This window comes from Scomber japonicus, chromosome 14 (assembly GCF_027409825.1).
Source record: "Scomber japonicus isolate fScoJap1 chromosome 14, fScoJap1.pri, whole genome shotgun sequence".
NCBI lineage: Eukaryota > Metazoa > Chordata > Actinopteri > Scombriformes > Scombridae > Scomber > Scomber japonicus.
Genome location: NC_070591.1, coordinates 17,860,184 through 17,887,598, shown reverse-complemented (window position 1 = coordinate 17,887,598; position 27,415 = coordinate 17,860,184). Strand labels below are relative to the sequence as shown.

Sequence of the window (27,415 nt, the reverse complement as noted above, 5' to 3'; positions counted from 1 at the left end):
ATATTTGAGTTTCACGTACTGACGATATGTATGTTACTTTTTCTTCACCGACTGACTGCTGTTACGATGTCTTAAGGGGTATAAAACACCCTGGAGCTGGAGTCAGCTGTTTTTATCCAATCACGTGTTGTCTGCCACCCACGCGCAGGGGCTTCCAGCGACTCACATCCTCCATGACAACCCTGCTGTTAGTCCCGCCCCCCCGTATGCCTGCTGCATTCAAAGGCTAATGGAAACATCAGAATTCCGGGAACCAATTTACATGCCATCAATATGACCGCATGACTGCAGCAGAGTTACCCTGAATGTTAATCATTTGTGCACATAATTTAGTTTGGCATACGTTGTAAGAGCTGACTTACTTTCTTAAATTTGGTCTGTTCAGTCTATTTTTACAAACAACCCATCCTAGGTGTTCAGTACGTATGCCAGAAAATAATGTATACACCAGTGGTGTCACACATGCGGCTCGCCAAGAAATATAATCCGGCCCACTGGATAACTTCGCAAAGTATGATGCCAGGTTTCAGGAGCAAATTAAACTGTGAGGAGCCTACTTCATTACTTCATTTGAATGCTGCTACACAGGTTGTTCCACCCTCACCAGGATACGGTGCTCTGAGAAAACAATGACTGTATTGTGGTCATATTAAACCAATCATATATTGGACATAATGCGAAATATTGTCAATCAGCAGCTTCTGTGAAAACATATCTGTAAAGGACTGAGTCCTAATATTGTTGAAATTGCACTACTAACTTAATTTAGGACATCCCAAAGTGTTCATCTGTTTTTTAGGTAAAGTTATATTACATATTATATATAATTTGTAGGTTATTATGCAATGGTTTTACGGCCCACTTAAAATCAAATTGGACTGCATGTGATTCTGGCTTGAACTAAAATAAATTTGACACCCCTGGTACAGGCTACACATAATTCCTGAGTCTGACATATTTATCATATGCATGAGACGGTGTTTTACGACACTGGAAAGAGTACCAGAAGGCAGCAGAGGTCCACCCGGCGGTGCTGTGATATTGAGAGGTCATACATTTACAAAAAACACAGACAGCAGACCAGGTACGTCTCAGGGGTGACTCAGTTCACATCCTTAATGAAGTTAAATGACAATCTGACTTAGTTAATGTTCACTCCGTAAAGGTTTGTGCCCTTGTGACGCTAACTGAGCAGCTAGCATATGTGTTAGCTTGTAAACTCCCTGGCTAGCTAACTGGTTGACTTTTGTTTATCAAGACAGGAGTTCAAACCTTTGTTTTGATGGCGCGAAAAAGCTGTTTATTGTCCCGACTATCTTAATGTTTGATTTAGTGGATGTTTTCTGTTATTACTAATGTCGCGTTTCTGTGAGATTGAATTATGGTTAGCTAGCGTTTTGCTGACAGGAGCCAAGCACAGCAGCGTGTCGTGACTTTCCCCCAATCCCATCTGTCACTCCATGTGTGTCACGCTGTTTCTTTGACCTGCTACTCAAAATGACACAATGTGACACACTGAATCCGTTTAGCTGTCTCAATAGTTAGTCAGCTCTTCAGCCATGTTTTGACACTCAACATTAAGTGCATTAATCACGAGGAGAAACAGTAATTTGCAAAGTATTGCGTGCAAACTGTTTGTGCCCTTGAATGCTCCATATCAGGTGTGTTATCGCGCCCTTGTTCGTGCTGGAGGGGTTTTCTTCATCCATCTGAAGAGTACAGATGTTACCAGATGGAGCTATGGCCTTGCAAATTGTCTGTCTGAATGAGTGCTGCATAATTAAGAACGTACTTTACATTGTTATAATAGTTGGGTGACTAAATGCTGTCATTTAGTCACCCATAGAAGTGTCGTATGTGCATATATTATATGTTTATAAAGGAGGCAGAGCTGAAACAAGTAATTGGTTGACAGAAAATGAATCTGGAAATATCTTGATCATCAATTAAATTTAAGCAAAAATGACATTTTCTTTTGCCCCTAACCCTAACCCTCAAATCTGAGGATTTGAAGCTGAATATGTCTCTGTCTTGAACTGAGGCTGCAGCTTACAATTATTTTAACTATCGATTACTCTGTTGATTATTGTTTTTTTGATTAATTGATTAGTCATTTGTAGAGATAGGTATTATTTTAAAAATGATGATACCAGTACTGATACCAGTAGAGTACTTCATCAGATACCTTTATTATTTCATGTGGGATTATCAGTACAGACCATATGGGGTGTATCTGCTGCAATAGAGGGCATTGTCTCTAGATCCAGGAACAAAAGGGAACAGATGCGGGTTTAGTTTGACTGAAAAATATTCAATACTACTTGGTACTAGGTTATTTTGGTTGATATTTCAAAGACCTAAAATACTGATACCCACCCCTGTCATTTGGGCTATAAAAGGCCCAAGAATATTGAAAGATGTTGATCACTGTTTCCTCAAATGTCTTGTTTTATCCCAACCAACAGTCCACAACCCATAAGATGGTTAATAAACCAATAATTATTCACATTTATCAATAATGAAAATACTTGTCAGTTTCTGCCCTAACATACCAAATGCGCTGGCTGACTTTGTTGAAGCTGTTTTCCGTATACTTTCCTTTTATCTTGTACTCACAGCCTCAGCTGATAAAAGTGTGAGCGCAGCCTCAACCTGGTACATACTTCCACCAGAACGAACAATCCAAAAAGAAAACAGTACGTGACACAGCAATCTTTAGCTGTATGTATGTTTTCAAATGAAGTGAGGGGCAAAGCATATCGGTGTAAAGTAAACCTGTGCAACAAGATTCTTTGGGGATGGTTTCAGAGATTAACGCACAGTATGTAGTTGCACTGGATTCTGTATTGTTAAATGATGGGGGAGGGGGCTTTGTTTCACTGCAGCTCCTTGCGGCAGCAGCACTATTAACAGAGCAGAGGAAGGGGCTGTTATCAAACCACATAACTTTTTGATGTTGACCGAAATGTTCCCTCTGAGCACAGAGTGTCAAAAACTGTTGGATAGTTGCATATTCGTTGCCTTGGTCCTTTATTCTTTGAAGTTCTCATGTCAGTGTTTGTTCATCCATATGATAAGACATTTGTTCCAAAATGTATCACTCTGAAAATAGTAAAATGGTATGCATACTAATTAAACATTTCTCCTATAGAAAGAAAGCAAGGATGTCTGGAGATTTGTCCCTCAGCATAAATATCAAAGAGCCACGATGGGACCAGGGCACATTCATGGGGCGCGCCAAGCACTTCTTCATGGTCACAGATCCCAGGAACGTCCTGCTGTCCTCTGAGACTCTGGAGGATGCCAGAGTGATCGTGGAGAACTACAGGTAGATGGAGGACTGAAAAGGAGTATAAGGGATCGTGTGGTGGTGTGAGGCATTGATCTGACAATTTGTCCCATTTGCACAGAAAAAACATAATAACATAAAAACATTTTCTATGTTTATTGTGTTACAATAATACAATAATGGGGATTTTAATAGGTAGTGTATTCAATGGGGACTGTGGATAGATAATTTATGATTAATTGTATATCATATCTGTTCAAATACTTGCAAAATGTTTCAGTGTGTAGAGTATGTGTGACTGCTGTATATTATGTTCAGAATATTCCATCCCTGTGACATTTTTCAGAGCTGGTGTCGTGAAGCCCGGCCTGTCTGAAGATGAGCTCTGGAGAGCCAAGTACGTCTACGACTCTGCCTTCCACCCCGACACGGGGGAGAAGATGGTTGTGATTGGCCGGATGTCTGCCCAGGTGCCAATGAACATGTCCATCACAGGCTGCATGCTCACCTTCTACAGGTACTGCAGAAGTTTAATAAAAACTCGAAGCTTAACAGGACTTGGTATGATCTAGACAGTGTATGGTCAGGGTGTGAAATTGTGAAATGTGAATTCCTAGATATTAAATATTAATCCCGCAATTTTTGGCTTGACTGGCCACAGACAAGCCTACCATGGCTGTCTGTGAGTGAGTGGTGAACTTACACTATTGGTTGGCCTGCTGAGTGGTGAAGGTTCCCCATTGGCTGTCATTGCTTTTTCAAAATGAGTCCCAGATAATGGAAGTGAAGGACAGCAGAGTGACTGTTTTCTGCTCTGAACATGCAGTGAAGTCGACAAACTGCTGTTTAAACAGATGTGAACCAGTGTCTCTACAACCTCCTCTTCTGCCATCCATTGTGATCAACTCTCTGGCTGCTGGCGCTGTCAGGAGCTGGCAAAAGAGACGCCCTGCAGTGCATTTGAATTAACTAAACTAATACCAGGACACAAGCTTTTTATTTCTCTGACATTTTCATATCACAAATGATGAGCAACAAAAAAATGATAACACCAGTATTGCAGGCAAAATATGAGATTCATGTAGCTGTTATATCAGTTTAGTGTGGGGGGGCTGCTCTGTAGGTGCGCTTGATTTTACTGGAACTGAGATAACCAGGCAGAGATAAGCCTCTTGAATTTGCAACCAGAATGCTGTCGAACATGCATTTATAATTTCCACCACAGCCTCCCTAATTCTCTGCTGGGAGAAAGAGGGAGAAAAAAAGGCACAGGCACGAGGGAGAGCGCAAGTTCATAGCATACTTTCCACCCCTCCTATTCTGCAGGTGTCCCTCGTTTGTCACTCTGACTGTTTCGTCAGAATGATGTTATTTGTGGTGCTATAACTGTGCGCTCTCCCTCATGCCTTTATGCTGCCTCTTTCTCAGTCCATGATCATGGAGGCTGCAGAACAGAGTGTAAATGAAAGTTGTTTTTTAAGATTTATTTTTGGGCTTTTTTGCTTTTATTTGTAAGTACAGTAGCTGGCAGAGAGGCCGGCAGGAAACAGGGTGAGAGAGAGAGGGGAATGACCTGCAGCATAGGTCAGTATCAGGATTTGAACCAGGGTGGCTGCCATTATGTGGCATGCAACCACTCGACTACCCAATCATGTGAATGAAGGTTTTGACAGCATTGTGGTTGCAAATTCAGGTTTATTATTGCACTTACAATCAAATCAAGCACAGCCGTCCTTCACTAAACTGATAAACCTGCCTGCATAAGCATGCAAGATGTGTGTTCTCATTTTTTTGTTGCTCATCGTTTGTGGTGTGAAAATATCAGAGAAATAAAAAGTTTGTGTCTAAGCGCAGAATGGAGCGCCTCTCTTGATTGGCTGCTGAGGTGCTGCATTCAGTTTGAAAAATGGACGGTCAATGAGGGAACTGAAACACTCAGCTGCAAACAGTTTCCATCTGACTGTAAATTTAACCTTAATACAGCGTACAGCACTGCACTAAAAAAGAGATTTAATCCCCACACAGAGTGAAAATCCTCTTAAAGAATAAAAATACCAGTCACTACTGAATGGAGATGATACATTGCTCTGTTTAGTGGTCAGTAAAGCAATTTGATAATGTTGTCCTACTTTATGTGTGAAAGGGATCAAACAACTAGGTTACTCTAAACAACAAAAAGTGAATTGATTCCAATTGATGATGATTAATGTAGTGTAAAGAGAGATTTTTACCAAGAGAAATTTAGAGATTAAAACATGTGACAGGTTGCTTTCTTCTCCTCATCATTAGATTTTATTATTTTGGGAATTTTTGGATGATGGTCAAACTCATAATTGATTTTGAGACATCACTCTGGTCACTTGTGATGTTATTTTTGACTTTTACAGACTAAAATTTCTAACATCGGGTGCACTGCTTTTTACAATGTTACTTTTATACTATTTTATACTACCATTGGGGGGCGCCAAATTCTTACACATACTGGCATTATAATGCACATTTCCAGTCGTATATTATTTACTGCAGGAATATCTTTGTATGATTTACAGTAAAAAAAAAACAACAACATATGATTTAGCTCCAGTTTGCAGCTCCTCAGGACTCTGATCTAAACTGTACTGAAAATCACAAAAAGCAAGTTATGTCCCCTCGAGAAGGTTACGTTGGACCATTTGCTAAACGGACTGCATTTATGTACAGTAATGTCTTTCTACTCTCTGACCACATAGTGCTTTTACAATACATGTCAGCATTTAACACAAACACCCACACACTCACACACACACAGTATGCCATGCAGGGCATCATCAGGATCTTATCTTCACATACCAATGGTGCAGGGACCCATTTCTGACAGGAAACCTCAAAAAGACTTGTAGGTTCCTGTGGTTTGAGTGATAACAAGAACTGTTTAGGCCTTGAGACACAAGTACTCTGATTATTTCTGAGAGACCTACTGGATAAAAAAAAAAACCCCAAAAAGTTTAAATTTGGTAAATTTCTCAGCAACAAGAATCAAGGATGTACGGTTAAATAGTGTTATATGTTATACTGAGTGTAAAACCCTCTGAGACAAAAGTGTTATGTGTTATGATTCAATGATCTACATTTATGAACAGTAGAGAACAGAGCATATCTGTAGCCACAGTGGTTTGTAGTGGTTTACAATGCGAACAGATGTCTTGACCGTGTAGTGATTAAAAGGCAGACTGCCTGGTTCATTGATAAGTTTAAAGAAAGTAGAAGTTAAAGTATTTGTTATGACTGTGAGTAGTTGCAGTGTGCCGGATATGAATGTTTAACACTCCTTAAACACAGCTTCATCACAATTAACACGCACCTGTTTGCTCCACAATCACAGTGTTGTAATTGTCATACTACTTTGCTGCGGTGTAAATGGTGACAAAATTGTAGTTCAGTCTTTGAAATCTCACTGTGCTCTCGTGTTTGCAGGACTACTCCGGCTGTGGTGTTCTGGCAGTGGGTTAACCAGTCCTTCAACGCTGTTGTCAACTACACCAACCGCAGTGGAGATGCCCCATTGACCGTGAAGTAGGGAGGCTTCCACTCTAGATCATTCCTGTCCTCCCTCTAAACTAGTGTGTGTAAAGGAGGCGGTGGGAGCTGCTGTCCTCTCCCCTTCCCTCAGCGGTATTACGTTCCACTGTTGAGCATGTTCAGCCCTATGTCACCATGCACCCATGCTGACATAAGTTCAGAGCTCCTGGTTGATGTCAGGTCAACATTTTCATTGAGTTACAAAATGCATCATTTTAGATGCTGCAGAAATGCATCAAATGCATCAAATGCATGTTTTCACAAAGAATGAGAGGGTTGCCATCTGAAAATGCAAATGCTTATAAAATCATCATGGATCAAGCATGAGGAAAAATGTTTTTATAGAGTCACACATAGCATGACTTTTCACACCAGTGTAGATGATAGATGCTTAGCTGCAGACCTCTTCTGCTTCACCATAAAACTATTTATGATGTGTGAAAATGCAAGAGGAAGTGGGTAATTATGTGGGAAATGTGTCTAATGCATCTGCCCTCTTGCAGTCAGCTTGGTGCAGCTTACGTCAGTGCTACTACTGGAGCTGTAGTCACAGCCCTTGGACTCAAGTCTCTAGCCGCGGTAAAGTTAAATAAAGAAATAAGTTCAAGCAAATAAAAAGACTCATATACAGACATACTGACCAACATTTACATTTCTTAATTTATGCAAAGATTTGATGGTAGTTGTCTTTGATTCTGCCCCACCTCTCCAGCGTCTTCCACCAATTGTCAGCCGGTTTGTTCCGTTTGCTGCTGTTGCTGCTGCTAACTGTATTAACATCCCCTTCATGAGACAGAGGTGAGGTCTTTAAAATAATGATCAAAAACATTTGCTTTTTTCACCAAGCTGCTTTAAGGGAACTGTGACAGCTGCTTTATTTTCTGCCTTCCAGGGAGTTGAAGTACGGTATCCCTGTGTTTGATGAGAATGAGAACAGGCTAGGAGAGTCTCCCAGTGCTGCCAAACAGGCAATCGTGCAGGTGGTTGTGTCCAGGATCGGCATGGCAGTGCCAGCCATGGGTAATGTCAACATATCTGCTGAGATATGCTTCTCTAATTATTTGTTGGTCTAAAAACATTTTAAAAATGAACTCAACTTAAACTTTATTTTCCCCAGTCAGAAACAGAAGATAGTCCTGCACTTAAAACATGATAAAAACTTAAAACATTTTTACAAAATATGTTAAGACTAATGCTACAACCTCCATATGCAATGTTGTATAACACAAAGTAGATCAGTGATGATATAACATACCTGCCTAAAATCACCTAATGATATTATATGGAAAACTGATCATCCTGAACACTGATGACACTGGCATGAGAGATAGAATTATTTCTTACCCTGAAATGTTTGTTTTTATCTGATCTGTTTTCTTTTTCTGTTACAGCTATTCCACCTGTTATAATGAATGCTCTGGAAAAGAGAGCTTTCATGAAGGTAAGCACACTGCATGCATGACTGTCATGCTGTTTTTTACTGGGTGTGAAGGTGTTTTTGTGAGGCTAAAAAGTATCCCACTGCATTCCATGTTACTCATACATTCTCTGCTATATGTGGGCAGTCTATGCAGTCAGTGTCATTATTGTTGAAGCAAATGTCAGTTTGCAGCAGCTCTAGCCAATATGTAAAATGTTTCACTCCAGTTCTGCTTTTTTTTTTTTTTATTTCCCTGCAGCGGTTCCCCATTTTAAATGCTCCAGTCCAGGTTGGGCTTGTTGGTCTATGGTAAGTAAATTACACCAGCAGCAGCATCTGTGATGGAAGGAATTGCAAGGATCTGGTTAAAAGTGACCCCATCTCAAACATCCATCTTGTTTTCAGCCTGGTGTTTGCGACCCCTCTGTGCTGCGCCCTGTTCCCACAGAAGAGGTAACACACAGCTACATCACTCTCCTTGGAGGGGTGGGGTCATACCTGTATGTGAAAGCTTAAGTCTCCTGTAGCAGCTTTTTAAATTGTGTTCATCCATCTCTTTGCAGCTCTATGAATGTGAGTGGGCTGGAACCAGATCTGCAGGAGAGGATACGACAGACCAGTCCCAACACCACAACCGTCTTCTTCAACAAGGGCCTGTAGGACCAGCCAACACATTTACACGCACACACGCAAAAGACATGCACACACCCACACACACATACACGTTTCTATAGTCCCGTGGGCACAAGTGGGAGAGCAAAACAACTTTATTTATGCATTTTTTTTGTTGTGTACGGCATTTGTTTTTGTTTTTTATTTGACTGCTTGAAGCTTACTCCAGGTGTAACAGTGGAGGCTGCTGATAAAAATGATTCACAGAAGAGAAAACAAAACACTCTGAGAAGGATAACTGACAGTTCTTTCTGTCCATACATGGCACTTCTTCTTCCTCGTTACTGCCTCAGTGGCAGTTTATTAAGTTACTGATAAATGTTTTAGTCACTCACTTTACATGTTACATTCAGGTTCAGGCAAGTTTTGTTTCCTCTGATAAATTATGTGTAACTCCAGTTGAAAATGAAGGGTTGTACGCCTTGTATGTCATTACTTCTGAATGTAACATAATCTTTTGCCTTGTGTCCACCCTCACTTAGATTTCCTCTGTCCAGTTCTTGCCTAGTGATCATTGCATTGCTCTGTTTTGAGAAATGGTATTTTATAACACACCAAGTACAGTATGTAAGACATCTTGCCTCGAATTAATGACCTGTTACACTGAACAAACCAGTACTTTGATTAGCTATAAATTGTTCAACCCTTCTTCTGTTGTGCTCTGCCTCCTCGTTAACTATCCTTTAAGTGTTCTTATACCCCTTCATATTATTATACAAGGTAATGAGGTGCTAGGCAGATTTGGCAAAGAAAATATGTAGGAATTACACTGCAAAAACACTCCTAGATCACAAGAGTATGTTCAACAACACTAGTAAGCATGATTTTGGTCAACATATATATGTATATGTACTGTTGCCATGGCAGTGGCAGATTGTCGTTCAAGGCCTTTTATCATTTTCGATCTCTTTATGAACTAGTTGCAATGTTATGTGGCACATTAATGAATTCTTTGATTGTCGTAGGTGATGGTGCTTGTTTGGTGGTTGTGTCAGCTCGAGAAGAATATATTATATTGTGTCTAAATGTTGTTAAGAGAAAATGGTGCAAACGGATCCGAAATTTCTTTTAGTTTGGCCATTTTTGTGTTGAAATGCAATGATATGCAAATCACAGACAGTAATGTATCGCTGTTGTCATGTGAAAACTTTGTAACTCTGATTTTGGCGTTGCCACTGTGCACACATGATATGGTTGGCTGAAGGAAGTCGAAAATGCAGAGATAAGCAAAAGAGCGAGGCTAACTAGCCATCTGCACAATTATCTTGCACTTGACTCATATTTGTCCCACTGTACCAAATGAAAGTGGTTAATGTTGTGTGACAGGTCAGAGCAGCAGCTAATTGTGTGCTCAGTCTTTGTTGCTTTGTTAAGCGGACAGTTTGAGCTTCTCTGATCAAATCCAAACACATGGCTGTCCAGTGCGGTTATGTAGTAACTGAGGAAGAATCAGCTGATATTTATCCCAGTGTCGTTTGTCTGCATTATGCAAAAATAAGTATATATTTTTTGAATATATTTATACATACATATATATATATATATATACATGGTGCACAATAAATGGAGCACATATGCATAAGGGATTTTAGAGATTTAACTTAAAGGTGTGCCATGTGGCTCCACCTATACACCAGAACACAATGTTGTCAGCGGTTGGTGTTACAGGGGTGTGTAAGTTATTGCACATGAGCGAGTGCTCGTCATGCTTAAGGGTTAATGAGTTATCAGATTAGAGGGGTGTTCCTCTAGTTGGATACAACTTGATTCAGTAAACACAGTCACAGAACCAGAACCAACTATTGCTCCTTGTGTGTGAAGTGTTGTTTTGTTTATGTTGATGATTTTTTTTTTTAAAGAAGGTATTTATACCCAACAGTAAGATTGTACAGGCCATGTTTTTACTTTCATTTCATCTCATTCAAACATCCATAGCTTCACGAGAGTCTGAGTGTCAGGAAGTTGTGCAGTTGTTAATTTTCAAAGGGAACTGATGGTAAGAGATTGTAGCAACTGCACAACTATTACATTTTTTATCAATCAACTTTTCTACACAGGCTGCATTCATAGAACGGTTTAATTCCAAAGTGCTGATTCATGTTTGCGCTGACATACCTGCAGTCTATATGCAAGTGTGGATGTCTACATATTGTTTTTAGAAGATGGATATCTCATTTTGGAATTAAACTCTTCTTCCAGCTGCTCTCCGTTGTTTTTCATATTTCATAGAAACATTTAGTTTAAATCCCCGAGTACTCAGCGAGGAGGAATCATCCATGTAAGCAAACAGCTTTACTTACACTGAGACATGATGCACTGCAGGACAGTGTTTTAGAGTTAGTATCACCACTACATTCTAATATTTGATATATGTGTACCATCCAAACATCTGTTTCTGTCATCAGTGCTGATTATAATTATTATTCTGTGCTGTGTTTTTCTGCTGAAGGTCAAACTGCACTATATAACCATTGCTGTGCTGTAGGAGCTACTAGAATTTATGTTGCTGTTTAAAAAGAGCAGACATATTAACCGCTGCTTTTCAAAATGTATAATGAGGATTGTATATGTTTATCCTACTAAATACTGAACTATGGTTATGTTACTGCTAATTAGACATTCATTCTGTGACTGGTTTGGTTTCACCACTCATAACCAGCTACTCTTTTCCCTTTCTGTGTTTTTGCTTTTTGAAATTTACGCAGAAGTGTCAAGAACAAAACTGGAGGGTTTTTTTTTCAGCATTTGAACCTAATTGTAAACATTTCTGTCAGCATTTGACTGGACAGTACCACCATAACACCCATAGATCTATCCAAAGATGAGACGGGTATGAATTGTACAGTGCTGAGGAGGAGAAGTGTGTAGCTTTTAAACTTTTCGTTCCAGCTTTATTTTATGGATCTTATTTTTTGCTTTTCTCATGCAAAAATATGCTCTTAATTTTTTTTTACAGAAGTGATCATCCACCATGTTAGTTGATCAACATCACACCAAATTAAATGATCTAAATAAAGTCCTAACATATATATTAGATTTTTGTTAAAGTTAATATTTATTTCAATAAAATCTTGACTCTACTGCACAAAATACCAGTGACATTTGGCACACTGGTGGAGAACTCAGATTTATAGTCACATGCATGCCATAATTAAAAAAAAGTTACATGTTTTCATACTGAAGGCACAAATGTAAAGACAATCTGTGTTATTGTTACACTCCATGAATGTCTGAAGGTCATTTCATGTACATACAACTTACATACATATAGTTGTTACTGTTGGTTCCAGCGTTCTCTCCCTTCATTTTGTATGGTGTTGAAATATATTTCCTTGATGTGAAATGTATTTTGCTCGGAGCAATAGAATAAAAAAATGTAATGTTAATGTCCAAACCTGTCATCTTGTATTTTTTACACTATTTCTTCACCCCTCTGCTCTTAAAGGATGAATGATAAAAATAAATGCTCTAGTAGAAAAGCTTTTTATCACACTACACACACATTGTGATCTGATACGACTACTTTATCAACCAGCAAGGTAAATGCTGCTGGTCACATGGTTTGTTTTGACTACATACACACATATCTAAATCTACCTAAAATGAACAGCTTGGTTGTTTTGAATGCCTGAGGGTAAAATCATTCAAAGTTTCATGATTTAAATGTGGATGCCTGACAGAAAATTCAAGATTTGCATAATAGATTTTAGATAGAAGATGTTAATACTGTGTTTCTGTTGCTCTAATAATGGTCAGATGTATTTACTAGAAAGATCTGTGTTTAGAATCAGTTAGTTTATAAATTTAGTTTTTGCTTATTTGTTTAATGTATGTGTAGTGCTGCTGGGGAACAATTTGATACAACTTGATATGACTTGATACATTTCAATCAAACACAAACTGGACTAATATTCTACTGTCTACTGATATAAATGCATGAAATACGTACAGGGTACAACTCAACAGGATGTATGTTCCATGATGTCATTGTTTAAAGCAGAAGCTCAAATCTATGTACTAGCCAATCAGAATTGAAAAAACCTTGGTTATATTAGTTATTTTGCCTCTCTTATTCAGAATCGACCACCAACACATTAATACATTGTGCTATCAAAACCACCAATGAACCAATAAAATCTTAAAAATCAACACACAGGAGTACAGTCAACATGTGGTGATGAGGTCTTTATTTACTTTTTTTGAATTCACTGTGGCTGCTATTCACATGTGCAGATACACACAGTCTCTCTCTCTCTCTCACACACACACACACCCAAGCAACACCTTCTGCGTACACCACGAACACTCCTCAACATGGCCACAAATATGTGAACCTGAGTGTGTTTGAGCATCAAACCTGCTCCTCTCAGCGTTGAGTTTAGAGTCAAGTTGTCATTGTCACACACACAGCACACACACACTCGTCTGCCATGTTGGAGGTATGTTCAGGTGTCGGATCAGGAGAAGGTAACACACAGGAGTATTATTAAAAATGTACCATTGCTAGGTGTTAGTAGAACTACACACAAATGACACGTGGTTCTATAAAGAGCACAATATTTCAAGAGATTTTAAATTGAATCATTTAAATTGATGTACCTGAATGAAAATGCTGCCTTACTATCTCTGTTTTTTAAATACCCGTCTCAAAAACAGTAAATTGAAGGTGTCTGCAGAGGTAAAGAGGAAAAGCTCAGTGACAAATCATGTAATGACTGACTGTCCTGCATTTCACAGCTCCATTTTCTTTACCAAGCGTTAATGTGCAAAATGTGCTCATGCAAACAGACTTAAATGTCATTATAATATAAGTGAGGGACGACAACAGCATCGTGTCAGGAATGGTAATTATTACTCAATTATAGCTTTGATCTAAATAAACTAATAAAACTGTACCTGCTCTTTGTCTATTTAAATTTTAAAGTCAGTACCAAAAACAACTTATTTCAGTGGCACAATCTTCTTGACAGCCTCTAAAACATCTGCAGTCTCCACTTTATCTCCAAACTCCTTCTCACGGTGCTCCAGCAGAATTCCCTGCAAACCATAAAATGTGGTTAAAATACAGACAATGTTTTATGAAGCTCCACTGAGCTGAATCTCAGTGTAGTTTAAGTGTCCGCCACGCTACCTGGTCTCCTGGTCCGATGACAAACACCGCACCCAGGATGAAGCCCTCTCCGTTCATGTTTCCCTGGTAACCAGACCTCCAGGCCCTCATGAAGTTCTGCCACACGCCGAGGCGAATGAAACCGAGAGCCCCCATCTTCCTCTGCAGCGGGCCATAGAAATGTTTCTGCAAACGCACAGTTAAGTCACATTTTAGTGAGCCTGATGAAGAGAAACGCAGAAAAAATCTGGCTTAATGTCATTTTGCTTTCTCAAATTATTTATGGATCACTTCATTTGCAGTCTGTCTGTTTTATTGTGATCCATCCAATACTAGTCAAGACATTTCACTTGAAAGTCAAAAATGTCGACCTCATGGTGAGACTAATCACCAAAGTGAGTGGGATTCGATAGCATCACTGTCTACTACTTCCAACCTCTTCATCTATGTAGATGTCCCCAGCGAAGTGCGGTCTGAAGTCCTCGATCTCTGTGCCGACATTCTCTTTCACCACAGCGACCAGAGGGACCCCGAGCTCTTCCAGCTGGGGCTTCAGAGAGGACAGCTCAGAGGCCTCCTGGAAAGAGAGAGAGAGAGAGAGAGAGAGAAAGAATACACCATTAGGGAAAATGTAACTCATACACTGCGTCAGTTTCAACTCTGAGTCATTCAGAAACATTTACTATCACCTCTCTGCACAAAAATCATCCAGGTCGCCGCACAGCCATGATCACAGCCCCATTCGTCTCCCACAGACTCTTTGCCTTGATGACGTTACCATCTGCAGACGAAACAAGACGCAAATGTTTTTAAAACAAGTCTCCAACTTGACATGTTCCTGATAAAAGGAGAGTTTAAACTGATTACATTGCAAGAGGAATTTAATAAAGCAGTATGCAGTAGTGTGGAAGATATTAAAAAAAAAGCCTTTCACGCTCACATGGAACATTCAAATCCTGAATATGCTTTTTACAAATAACAAACACACACTTAAAGTTCCTTTACAGTGATGTAATCTGTAATACCAGCAGATTTTGAAAAGCAGCTTTGCCTTATATGCTACACAAGACCTCATTCACTGCATGTACAATGCATACAAACATGCAACCATGAAGAAAACTGCAAATGGCAGATTCTTGTTCTGATGTTAATTCTCCACTTTATGGGATTACTGTGACACAAGAGCCAGAGTTACAACAAACACACTTATCAGTGGGCTACTTCAGCCAATCAGAACATCTTGACAGATGATGTTTATGTACCGTCTACAGTGGAGCGCAGGTCAGTGGTTTCAAGATGTTCCATCGATGCCTTGGCAGCTTTCGGGAGACACAGATCAGTGTTGGCCAGGAGTATCCCAGCTAGAGCAGCTCCGACAGCACCTAGACCCAGCGACCACATTCCCATCCCAACCAGGTCGCCCTGCAGCAAGGACTCGGACGACGACACTGCGGCAGAAAAAAAACATAAATAATCATGACACAAAAAAAAAAAATTCCTCTTTTCACTGCAGACTGGTTGGTAGCACGGCAAAGAACTCCCTTTCACTCTTACCTCTTACACAAGAAAACCTCAAACCTCTACAGACCAACAAGACCTAGCTCGCCTATTTTGTGATTTATCAGTCTGTGCATGCTGTGTTTTTTACCCCAATGGCTTCTTATCAGCTAACTCTAGACTAATCTTCATTCATGAAATTAAATAGTTCACATGTTTACCGAGATGACAAGATGCTACTGAAAACAGATTGTGGTTGACTGTGTAGGTGATGTATCACAATGAGTCACTCTGAGATAGCAAACCACTATTTATGCAGTTTAATGCAGGGCTGTAACTAACTATTATATTTATTATCAATTAAATCTATTTTAGTGGTTTATTGTATGCTCTGTAAAACCTCTGAAGAGAGGGAAAAATAAGGTTTGCCATCTCTTCAAAATACAAAGGTTTTGTTTCCTACTAAGGACGGCTAAGAAAACCAAAACATTTTCATATTTATTTTGTCTACTTTCAAACACTCTCACAGTGTGCTGAAAACCTGGAGTCATATCAGCACAATGCAGGTGAAAAGCAAGGAAACACTCTGCACAGGCACCGACTACAACACTGAATCTACAACAAGCTTCAAATTTGGGTTATGACAGAGAACAGCTAACTGTGTAGGCACTCAGGTATGTCCTTGCCTGAAGCGGGCTTGTTTGGGTTGGGACTGGCTTTGGCTTTACTTTGGTGAAACTGAGCAGCCTGGATTCTTAGAAAGAGGGGCCCGGCTGCGGTGGAGGTCTGGCTGCTCATGGTAGAGCCCCCCAGAGAGAGGGCAGAGCAACGCAGGGATAGTCTCCACCTCAAAGCTGCTGTCGAACCTCTGGACAGAGCCAGCATCATGACGATGGAAAAAGTCTGACTCTCTCACTATACACACTCTCAAGATTTCACTGGAAGAAAGAAAGAAAAGTATTTTCTGTGAAAGGTAAACCACCTGCCAATACAGACCAACTCTAACGTAAGCCCTGCTGTCTCGGAGCATGCATTTGATTTCAGAGATTTAAGTGGAAAAAACTTGAAATCTTACTTTCTTTGAATTGATTTCATTACTAAAATGCAATACATGCCATTAAACCAACTGACCAGGTACAGTAAATTATTACCCACTCTGCATTGTGTAATATCATGATAAGCTCCATAAAACAATAAGTAAAGTACAGAATGTCTGCAGCTTGTCTCCTTCTGCAAACAAACTTCCTGTCCTTGCAACTTAAGCTCTCACAACCCAAAATACAACGAAAGCACAAAAAGATGAGTCATAGGCTGCACAGAAATATTCAAGCATTGTCAATTAAAAATGACCAGTGTTGCAAATGTTACATAGTTAAAAAATGACTTTAAATATGAGAAGGATAAAATATAATTAATATATATAAACAACTTAGAAGTATAAATGTCATATACTAACTTGTCTCCACTTTCGAAAAAAACAAAGTCGTACTTCCTCAACAGGGATTTAGCTCGTCTGGTCTCGAAAAGTAAATAAGCAAATGCTTTTGAGTTCTTTCAAAGTCAGAGACCACAGTCTGATTAAATGATAAGAGCAGCAACCAATGGGAGACAGACATCAGTGTGTGTGATACGAGGAAGAGTCTAGCTTCCTTGAATGCGTCTGCGGTGCAGCAGTGAAAACACCTGTCAGCACTGGTGTTGCCCAGCATGCTGCAGAGTTGCTCAACAAGTACTTTCATTTAATGCTGCACATAAATTCAGTTTTAAGGTACTTTTTTCCTCTCAAATATCAGCTTTTGAAATATGTTGCCTTAGACTTAATACCCAGCAGTAGAGCTGGACAGTAATTAATGTAGCTTGACATACAGAAAATAGATTTAGCTTTTCCTCCATTAAATACAACACTAGAATGCTGCTTACATATTAATGCATCAGTAATAATAACTGAGTATGGTACACCAGCTGCACAGTGGCTCAGAGGAAAGCGCTCCAGAGGGTCATCAACACGGCTCCAAAGATCGCCGGCTGCCCTCTACCCACACTGGAAGAACTACACAGTTCCCGTTACATCAAAAAAGCGCAGAACATTATAAAGGACTCTTCTCACCCTGGACACTCTCTTTTTGGACTGATGCCATCAGGCAGACGATTCAGATTAGTTAAAACAAACAGCAATTACTACACTCAACGCTGCTAATGAATTATTAAGTAATACTGTTTACAACTGACTGTGAAACTGTGCAATGACAAAATGTAACCTTATGTGGGTATACTTGGGTTGTTTTTATATATAGTATTTATTGATTATCTTTTCTTTTCTTTTTTTCTTTTTGTTTTATTTATGAATGATGCACTGACTGGTGAGCACTTTAAATTTCATTGTACTGGTGACAATGACAACAAAGGATCTACTGTATTCTATTCTATTCTGAATGGTTTAATATATAATAATGAAACACTAAAGGCTGATAATACTTCATTTTACTTCAAAAAAGCTATGATTACTTCCTCCACCAATAACTGTTATAGTTTTGAGATTGACATTTTTCACCATTGTCTGACATTTTATAGACTACAAAACTAATTCATTAAGAAAATAATCAACAGATTCACTGATAATGTGTTAGTTGCAGAAGGGGAGGAGCAGTTTTACTTACTTATCTACTGGTTGCATTTTGATGATAATACTTGTGTACTTTTACTTCAGTTATATTTTAATCTGCAGCTGTTTACACCCTCATTTTGTAATAAGTGTTGTGTCTGGAAACATCTGTCCTTATTCATACAATAAAATAAATAAGAGTAACATTTTGAATGCAGGACTTTTAACTTTAAGTTATTTTTAATAAATGTTTTAAACACCTGTTCAGGTTCAGATAACTAATAATCTGGTTTATGGAAAATAATACAGCCTGTCAGATCCTTCAGCAGCAATAATGCAGGTGATGACCTTGATATAATCGATGAATGGTTAATCAATGACATTAACTGCTGTCTCCACTGTCCACGATTCATTTTATTTTTTACTAAATAGGACTACGTTGTTTTTGAAAGGGTAATGATTATAACCATAGACATATATACGTATATATGTCTATGATTATAACTATTTATTAAACACTTGTCACTGTTGGGACGGAGACGGTGACGTCACAACCGATCGACAAGTTAGCAGTTAGCTCTGTGGCTACCTCGGCTAAAGCTTTGATTTACTGAGTCTAAAAGAAAAAAACTGGTCATGTTCATGCATATGATATAAAGTGAAATAGCTGCCGTTAAAATTAAATACATTGCGACGCTAAATTGCACACTCACCTGTTTCAATGCAACGACCAGCAGCCTCTCTAGCTGATCTAAACAGATTACAGCGCAGGCGCACTAATCGAGCCGGAGCTCAGGGAAACTAAACGAGTAAGAATAGTTCAACTTTGACAAGGAAAGCGTTTTAAAGTGGCACAGCAACACACACACGGACAGGTAAATATGCAGTTAATGTTTTAATGAGAATTACTGGTTGATTGTGATGTTTACAGTGTTGGTAAATACAAACAACTTCAACGCTTTATGCTCACTCATATCAGGCCAGTTTGTTAGAAGTGTTGGGTTTGTGTGCAAGCATCAGAGCTGCTCTCTCAACAGAGTTTGGAAACAGATCTTCATTAAAACACACAAGAGGCCATCACATCATAGAATCAAGACCAGATATGCAGACCCTGAGGCAATAAGCAGTAAAAGTGTCTTTTTTGGAGGGGGGGGGGGGTTAGGCAGTGTGTGTAACATGGCAGCAAAAGGTGAATGCAGCCAGAAAAATATGAAGAAAAAAAAAAACATGCATCATGAGCGGAATGCAGCACATTAGAGTCTGTATAGAGGTGTAGAATAAACCCCTGGTCACAACCTTTATTACATAATCCCACACTAACAAGCATTTCATTCATTTACATTTTGAGGTCTATCTTTTCATGTCATCTTGCATTTTGCGGGCTGTTCTGAGTACAGCCAGCATATTTACTTTTTCCCCAAACTCCCTCTCACGATGCTCCAGCAGAATACCCTGAAATAATAATAACAAGTTAATTCTCCATTAAAATATGCAGACACACTTGTCAGAAAATATATTATCCTGTAAAGTTGCAGCCAACCTGATCTCCAGGCCCAATGACGAAGACTCCACCTAGGACAAGTCCTTCACCCTTAAGGTTTCCTCTAAAGCCCCTCCGATATGCCCTCCAGATGTTCCTCCACACTCCCACACGCAGAAACATGGAGAGACACATCCACCGTTGTCGAGGGCCGTAGAAATGTCTCTATGAGGAAAACCATAAAAGCAGCTTATTGGCTTGAATGATGTAACCCCACATTTTTCGCTATATGTCAATGAAACCCTGTGTAGGGGACCTGCTGATCCACGTAGACCCTCCCAGTGAAGTACTTCTTGAAACAGTCCAGCTCCTTGCCAATGTTTTCTTTAACCACGGCAAAGAGAGGGACTTCAAGGTCCTGCAGCTGGGACTTCAGAGAGGACAGCTCAGCAGCCTCCTAAAGATAGACAGAGAGACTTCAATATGACCCCAAATGACTGTGCTAACAAATACACATCCACACATTATTACACACCTCTCTGCACAATAATCATCCAGGTCGCCGTACAACCATGACCACAGCTCCTGTCTTCTCCCACAAAGTTTTGGCCTTGTGTCTCTCATGGACTGAAAGAGACAGAAGATCATTAATTAATCTCATCTAAATGTTACTGCCTTTTTCTCAGATATAGAAGCCTGTTAAATCAATTGTTCAGTTCAGTTGTTCTTTGTAAAGACAGCTGGGTTTTGTGTCAGTCAATTGAAGCTGTCAGAAGTTCAGTTTATTCAGTTCAGGTATTATATTTGTCAACCGTATTAAAGAGATACTCAATTCACAAAAGACAAATAAAAAAAAAAAGGTTGAAATTGATGCAGTAGAGGCTGAAATATACTGACACTTAATCCAAAAATTAACTGATCCTGCACTTCCCATAATGCAAATCAATAGCAAGAGGGGTCTAATGGGTTTAAATGGTCTTCCATTAATCACCTCCTGACCCCTCTTTGAAACCCCACACTGCCAGTTGGTAATACAAGCATTCCATATAAAATTAGTTTTCTGCATGCCCAAGCAAAGACAACCCTGATGACATCATTATGGTTATATAAATTGTCTTTAGAAAGCCCCCTTTAGCCACAGAAGATATTATGTAACTTTTTTCACAGGCTGAGTAGTACTGTTCATGATGAGTAAACTGAACTTGAAATAATGATTACTCCTCTACTTTTTTTTTTTTTTTTTTTTTTTTTTTGTACAGCTAAATGACAGACTGGGAGACACAGAATACATAAAGTATTTCTTAATAAAAAGCACTCAGTGGTGTTCTGGACATCAAACTGTGAGGTTTAAATTAAGATTTTTAAAATAAAGCCAATTAGAAGTTTTATAATGCATATTTACTGCTTGATTCTACATGTTTCTGTTTTCTGACTCACTGCCTCCGGTGCTCTTCAGTTCTGTGTCCTCCAGCACTCCAAGGTTGGCCCATGCTGGTGTGGTCTGGAACCAGTCTGTGAAGGAGCTGATGAGCTCTGCAACAAACAGGCTCACTGCCTTCAGGACTGCAGTCACAGTCAACATGGCCACAGACCAACTACATAGAAAACAACAAAAGATTAACTTTAAAACATGCTTCTGCTTGAAAGACATTTAATAAGATTAAGATTTTTTTTCATATCAGTCATCTGATATGAAAAGGTTTAGCGTGCCTCTAATCTAGATTTTTCTTTGGCTTTGTGCATCAGAAACAGGTACACTCATGCATAAGCTGTTGTTTTCAGCATCTTATTGCTGTGCTATATGACACATATTTATCTTATTTGGTTTCTTAAGCAGAACCCCAAATACAGATTTTACAGAAATGTCATGTTAATATTCAGACACACATTGAGATAATCAAACATTCAGGATTAGATTTAATAAGCAACATGCATGATTTCCATATTGTTAAAGACAAATGATATAGGAAAGTTTTTGATAGCTTAACATGTAATAAAGCAGTTGATAACAGTTGAAAATGCCAACAAATTGTCATGAGAGAGGTCTTACTCACCAGTCTGTGATTGCTGCTAGTGTGGAGGAATCTGATGTTTTGAACCAGACCCTTAAATCCTCTAAACTCAGATCAGCCCAATCACTGTGAAAGCCTTTCTAATGTGAACGTAACATGACAGGAATTCCTCAAAGATTGAAACAAGGGTCACGCTGAGCTGAATCCTTAGTACCAGGTTCAGTGTGGTGCAGAGTGGAGCTCTCATCAAAGCCTCAGAAGTGTTTTTGAATATTGATTTCATTAGTTATGTAGTTATTTTCCTTTGAGTATGTGCCAATTGCTAACATCTATAAATATAATAAATAGCAACTGTAATTCAGTATTTTAGAGTGATACAAATATACAGACTCACACAAGCGAATGAACACCATCTGATTTTCAAAATTTAACAGCTAAAATACAGTGTCATAGAAATGCTTTTCACAGTTTCCCAGCATACCACAATCCTGAAGTAGCTGAAAGATAGCCAGAGATCACAGAGCAAGACTGATCCCTGCAGGAAGTGAGTGATACTGCAGAGTCAACCAACTATAAGTCCCCTCCGTGGAAGATTTTAGGGCAACAGCAACTGACATTTATTTTCCTTAGCAATTAATCTGATGACCCATTTCTTGATTAATCTATTGTTTTGTTTATAAAATGCCAGAGAATTGTGAAAAACGTAATTTCTCCCCCAAAAAAAGTGAGGTATTCAAATGTCTTGTTCAGTACAAACCTCTCAATATTACGTTTAGTATCATGCAAAGATCACTATCAAATTTTCACATTTGACAAGCTGGTACAGACGCATTTTTAGCATTTTTAAATGGTGTTTTTATGAAGCTTGTAATGTTTTATTTAGCTTGAGATGGTGTCAGAGAATAATCTGATTAAACTATATGGGACTAAATTGGGAGTTCTATTGAAAAACTTTCTAACCCCATTTACACACATAAAAGTTGACAGAATAATAGAAAATCCTGTGTATTAGTCTTTCTAAAAGTTACCTTATTTCTCAATTAAAGGGGGGGGGGGGTATTGTCACAGTATTCAAGGTCACAGTGATATATATAGATTGGATCCATCTTCAAAAACATCCTGTCTATTTTACGACACTTTTTTATGACCACCAGCAGTGCAGATAGCAGCTTTATAAAGGGAACCATTGAGTTCACTCAGTGTGAGGTATTATAGGCAAGGTAAGGCAGTTTTATTTATATAGTGCATTTCATACACAATGGCAACTCTATGTGCTTTACATAAAACAAACATTTAACAGTAAGAATTGGAAATAAAAATACATAAAAACATGCAATTTGTGAAAAAAAATAAGACCCAATAATAGTAAACACATACAATTAACCCCCACCCCCCGCTAATAATAAAAACAAAGTACAGAAAAATAGAAGGAGAGAAATATAATGCTAGAATAGAGCATTAAATATAAGGTTGCAGCATAAAATAATGATTTGCTTTAAAATCATTAAAAGGACATAGAGTGCAAATTAAAATTGTGCTTTAAAGGAGCTCAATCATAAGCACAGGAGAAGAGAAGTGTTTTTAACCTGGATTTAAAAATGTTCACAGTTGGGGCTGATTTCAGTTCTGCTGGTAGTTTGTTCCAGTTGTGTAAAAGCTGGACTTGATATTGGACTGTAGTCATCTGGGGACAGTGCTAGGTATATCTGCATGCCATCTGCATAACTGTGATAGTCTACATTAGAGTTCTGCAGAATTTGACCCAAGGGCAGCATATATAGACTGAACAGAAGGGGTCCAAGAACTGACCCCTGAGGAACTCCACATGTCATAGCCACTCGATCGGATTCATAACTTCCAATGGTCACAAAATAACTCCGCTCTTCCAAGTAGGACCTGAACCAGTCTAGGACTGTTCCGCTGAGTCCTGCCCAAGTTTCCAACCTGTTCAACAGTATACTGTGATCCACAGTGTCAAACGCAGCACTGAGATCCAACAGGACCAGAACTGACACCTTGCCTGAGTCAGTAACCTTATGTCATTTAATACTCTAATAAGAGCTGTTTCTGTACTGTGGTGAGGTCAGAAGCCTGATTGAAATTTTTCAAAAAAGGAGGCGTTCAAGGTGTGTGGTGTGACTCTTTGTTGCTGTTTTCTAATTACAGACAAGTGAAGAGTTAGTGGACACATTTTCTTGACGAGTGCATTGAATGTGCATTGCAAGAATGGTATTGTGGTAATATTTCACTCATTGGTGGCAGCTTCACAGAGGAATGTGCTGAGGGTCCAAAATGGGCTGGAATAGAGATGGGATAGGATGACTTTCTGTGAGCCCAGCTGCTGTATTCCCTCTGGCTGTTCTGCTTGGCCATATGCTGCTGCGTGTGTGATAAAGAGTCAGTCTGGATGCAATTTTTTGTTGTTACAAACTACAATTACATGGATGATTGCTGGATTTTTTTCTCAGAGTATATAAATAAGTGAGGCTTTTGCTTGGTATTTGAAGTTGTTCAAATGTTTTCTTTTCAAATAAACAGCCATTTGTTATGAAAAAATAAAAAATGAAATAAAAAATACAAAGACGAGTGAAAGCTCAGTAAATATTTCACCCGTCACATCACAATACAGATCTGCTCCCAACCGTGAGGTTCAAATGAGGTCTTGGGTTGGTCAAATTGTTTTGTTGCTGGTATTCTCCTCACATACACATACACACACACACACACACACACACACACACACAAACGCACACTCTCTTCTTGGACCAATGCTTCTCTGGTGGGGAGTGTGTGGGGCAAGCAGCCAATCACAGCAGGAGATTTGCACCCCACCTCTTGTGTCGTGTTGTCGCCCACAGGCATTGGTGGACATGTCAAATTCGTATTGTGTGGGTGAGGCCAATCAGAGACCAAAGTGGGTAGTAGTAAGAGGGAGACCGGGAGTCCAATAGCAATTACTGTCCAAGTTCATTTTGAGAAGAGAGATCCGCTGTTGGATCAGTTTAAATGCATGAAAGCCTGTTTGATGGTAGATACTGTGGTAGATACTGATTTGTTTTGAGTGTACTTTAAAACTTTTGTGTGGAGAAAATTGGTGTTATCAATATTTTCTATAAATCCAAAATTCCACCTGATAACATTTTGAACACTTTTCAAGAAAAATAAATAAATGAATACCAACAAGAGGCTAAAACGATGAACATTAACCACAATAAAATAAAATATTTACCACAGAGAACCTGAAAATGTTGTTGAACTCTGTGAAATACAGAACGAGACACACTGATAAAGAGAAATATTCACAGACATAGCATAAACACATTTTACTGTTCGTATTATCTAGTGTTTATTGATGTGAATTCCTTATATAACAACATTTTACACATTAATCACAGTGTTCACAGTCTCTCAGCCATGAACCAAAAGGTCATAATGTAATACCAGCAAGATCCAACTCATTCTGACTGCCATCCAGATTAAACTGGTCAGCAACCAGATGGGCTCTCGGTGCATAGAGACGAGTGGTGGAGCTAAACTGGGTGGCCTTGAACCTGGGGAAAGACAAACAGGTGTTAACAGCCACTGAGGCTGCCAGGGTTCATTTATCTCATCCTGTTCTTTCAAGTTTGAGTCTGACTGGCTCTCAAACCTACCCAAAGTGACCCCAAAAACCCTGACCCCAGATTTTGAATGGAAACACAGCAGGTTCAATATGACACACATCTGATGTAGCCAATCAGACAGAAGGAGGAGTTGCTGCAATTTTATCAAACTGATTTAGGATTAGTTCAGTCTCATCCCCCCCCCCCCCCCCCCCCCCTTTGGTCACATGCTGATAAACAGGCTTTATTTCTCATTGGCAGTTTGAATTAACCGCACATTGTTACATCATTTAAAGCATCAGCATAGCTGACATGTAAAAAACTCTGCCTCACTACATAGGCACTGATTGAGCTCAATCTAAATTAAGATTTAGAATAAAATGGAAACCCTCTTCCAGCAACTCAAAGGTCATCAGGCCTTTATCATTTTACTCCACATCTTCTGAGGGGCCCAGCTCAAGATTTGAACTTTAAACTTTATCAAGTGTGTGTTTCATAAACATACCTGTCCACAGTGAGCTGTTTGAACCCATGGTGAGGGGGCTATTTACCTGACTGCTAAATTGGTTGAAACTGGTTAAGAAATAAATATGAACATTAACATGTCAAACTAATCAATACTTTGAATGAGAGGTCAGAGAGATGTAGTCAAATACAGGGCAAATTAAGTTAAATGTATTCATGCTGGACTGTTCATAATAGTTGTAGGAAATATGGCCTGACCGAGTGACTGTGATGTTTTTCTTAAAAGTCTGGCCTCTAAATTTCACTTTAAGGATTACAGTATGATTTTAATATTTATTTTCCCATAAAGTAGAATGCATTTAGAGCCAAGTTTTGTCCCCAGCTCATATTCACCTTTTTTGTGCTTCATACTGACACGTCAGAACTCTGATAGCACTTATCTTTCAACATAACCAGAACGATCTTGTTGAAAAAAAATCCCTTTCTCCTGGTCAGTCATTAACAAATGTTTTGAGGCAAACCACACAAACTAAGTGAAAAGTAAAGTTTCTCACTCTGTCAGATATTGTCACGTGTGCACACCTAACAAGTGATGCGTCTTGAGTGTTTTAGTCCTGCCACACAGATACTAGTCAGGCCAAAACAAACAGAGGTGTGTCATCCTGCGGACACTCACTGTGCCATCAGACTGGCTCTCTGCTGTCTTTGACATCAGATAGGATGTTCATGGCTTCTCTGGTTTAGTCTAGTTCATGCTTGTTCCAATTAACTGGCCCCTGACCTCTAACCCCTGACCTGTGGGTCTGTCCCAGACCCACACTACAAACTGGATCTATGCAGGTGTTGAATGTGTTGTGTGATTAAAATGACAAAGTTAACTCAGAAATGGCAGAAGCTGATTTTTGGGAAAACATTTGAATGTCTATTAGTGAGATGTAGTTTGCAATTTGATTTATGTGCTTTGGCACATACTGTATGTTGTGTCATTTCCTGTTATTGTAAAATGGTGCAGTGATGTTCTTGTGTACTAACTGCAAAAACAATAGACTTGGACAATTAGTAACACTATAAATGCAGTTAGTATGTATCATATATTTGGGACACAGCTTCTGTTTCAGCTTGTGACAGTGTTTCTGAGTGCAAAGAAAAGGCCTGATTTATTCATCTACTGCTTCATTCTTGCTCACAGTAGTAATAACATGTACAAGAGGCTCTCAGACCCACATCCCACCATGTAATGGGGGCTACCCACCTTTTAATTCATACAGTGTAAACACATTTCTATAAGCAATTCTAATGTTAATTGGTTTTACATATGTCATCACAAACTGTATCAGATTGATGTTATGCAAACAGGGCATATGAATAACATCATGTGCATGGAATTATTCAACTACTGTATGAAAAACATTTATATGGAGCAGGTGGTGTGGGGGTTTCCTCCACACAAGATGATGAGTTGTGGTTTTGTAAAGTCTTTGGGATAAAATGTATTTTTATTGGTATGGTGGAAGAATAATGCATGCTTGTTTTATAGCCCTGCAATAGCTTTTATATTAGTGTCACTCAGCATGCAGCTTCTGCCTCTCCAGGTTTGATCTGAGTCTGCAGGCCTGAGGTAAGATTAGGTCAGCTAGCTACTTACTTAATTTATTTTTATGTTAGCAGCTGTTTCTGATTTTCACCCACTGCTCCTCCTTTTTTGTAA

General features: G+C 39.1%; 2 protein-coding genes and 1 pseudogene across 5 annotated transcripts; 1 reads left to right on the top strand and 2 right to left on the bottom strand.

Annotated features, from left to right (window-relative positions):
* Window positions 1–1,051: 1,051 nt before the first annotated feature.
* sfxn3 (sideroflexin 3) lies at window positions 1,052–9,525 on the top strand. 2 transcript variants are annotated; one of them, XM_053332829.1, is made up of 11 exons: window positions 1,052–1,084; window positions 3,152–3,328; window positions 3,636–3,806; window positions 6,743–6,841; window positions 7,351–7,426; window positions 7,560–7,645; window positions 7,740–7,867; window positions 8,239–8,288; window positions 8,527–8,576; window positions 8,673–8,720; window positions 8,831–9,525. In XM_053332829.1, the coding sequence occupies exons 2-11, from the start codon at window positions 3,165–3,167 to the stop codon at window positions 8,925–8,927; spliced, it is 969 nt and encodes a 322-aa protein (XP_053188804.1). In that variant the 5' UTR covers window positions 1,052–1,084; window positions 3,152–3,164; the 3' UTR covers window positions 8,928–9,525. The 2 variants fall into 2 exon arrangements, with proteins under 2 accessions (XP_053188804.1, XP_053188803.1); XM_053332828.1 differs by lacking the exon at window positions 1,052–1,084 and having other exon boundaries at window positions 3,096–3,328.
* Window positions 9,526–13,115: 3,590 nt separating this feature from the next.
* On the bottom strand, window positions 13,116–18,920 carry selenou1a (selenoprotein U 1a). Of its 3 annotated transcripts, XM_053332831.1 has the most exons (7): window positions 18,862–18,914; window positions 16,233–16,484; window positions 15,312–15,497; window positions 14,739–14,830; window positions 14,486–14,626; window positions 14,071–14,235; window positions 13,116–13,976 (listed from the first exon to the last, which is right to left on the bottom strand). In XM_053332831.1, the coding sequence occupies exons 2-7, from the start codon at window positions 16,432–16,434 to the stop codon at window positions 13,881–13,883; spliced, it is 882 nt and encodes a 293-aa protein (XP_053188806.1). In that variant the 5' UTR covers window positions 16,435–16,484; window positions 18,862–18,914; the 3' UTR covers window positions 13,116–13,880. The 3 variants fall into 3 exon arrangements, with proteins under 3 accessions (XP_053188806.1, XP_053188808.1, XP_053188807.1); XM_053332833.1 differs by lacking the exon at window positions 16,233–16,484 and having other exon boundaries at window positions 18,862–18,920; XM_053332832.1 differs by lacking the exons at window positions 16,233–16,484; window positions 18,862–18,914 and adding an exon at window positions 17,003–17,024.
* Window positions 18,921–19,488: 568 nt separating this feature from the next.
* On the bottom strand, window positions 19,489–26,391 carry LOC128372523 (peroxiredoxin-like 2A; annotated as a pseudogene).
* Window positions 26,392–27,415: the final 1,024 nt, after the last annotated feature.

What these genes read in the sequence shown, in the direction of transcription:
- sfxn3 (XM_053332828.1), top strand. Translation starts at nt 3,117, where the DNA reads ATGGTATGCATACTAATTAAACATTTCTCCTATAGAAAGAAAGCAAGG. An exon ending in CATGGCAGTGCCAGCCATGG is followed by an intron (nt 7,868 to 8,238) that starts GTAATGTCAACA and finishes TTTCTGTTACAG; the next exon opens with CTATTCCACCTGTTATAATG. An exon ending in GTTGGGCTTGTTGGTCTATG is followed by an intron (nt 8,577 to 8,672) that starts GTAAGTAAATTA and finishes TCTTGTTTTCAG; the next exon opens with CCTGGTGTTTGCGACCCCTC.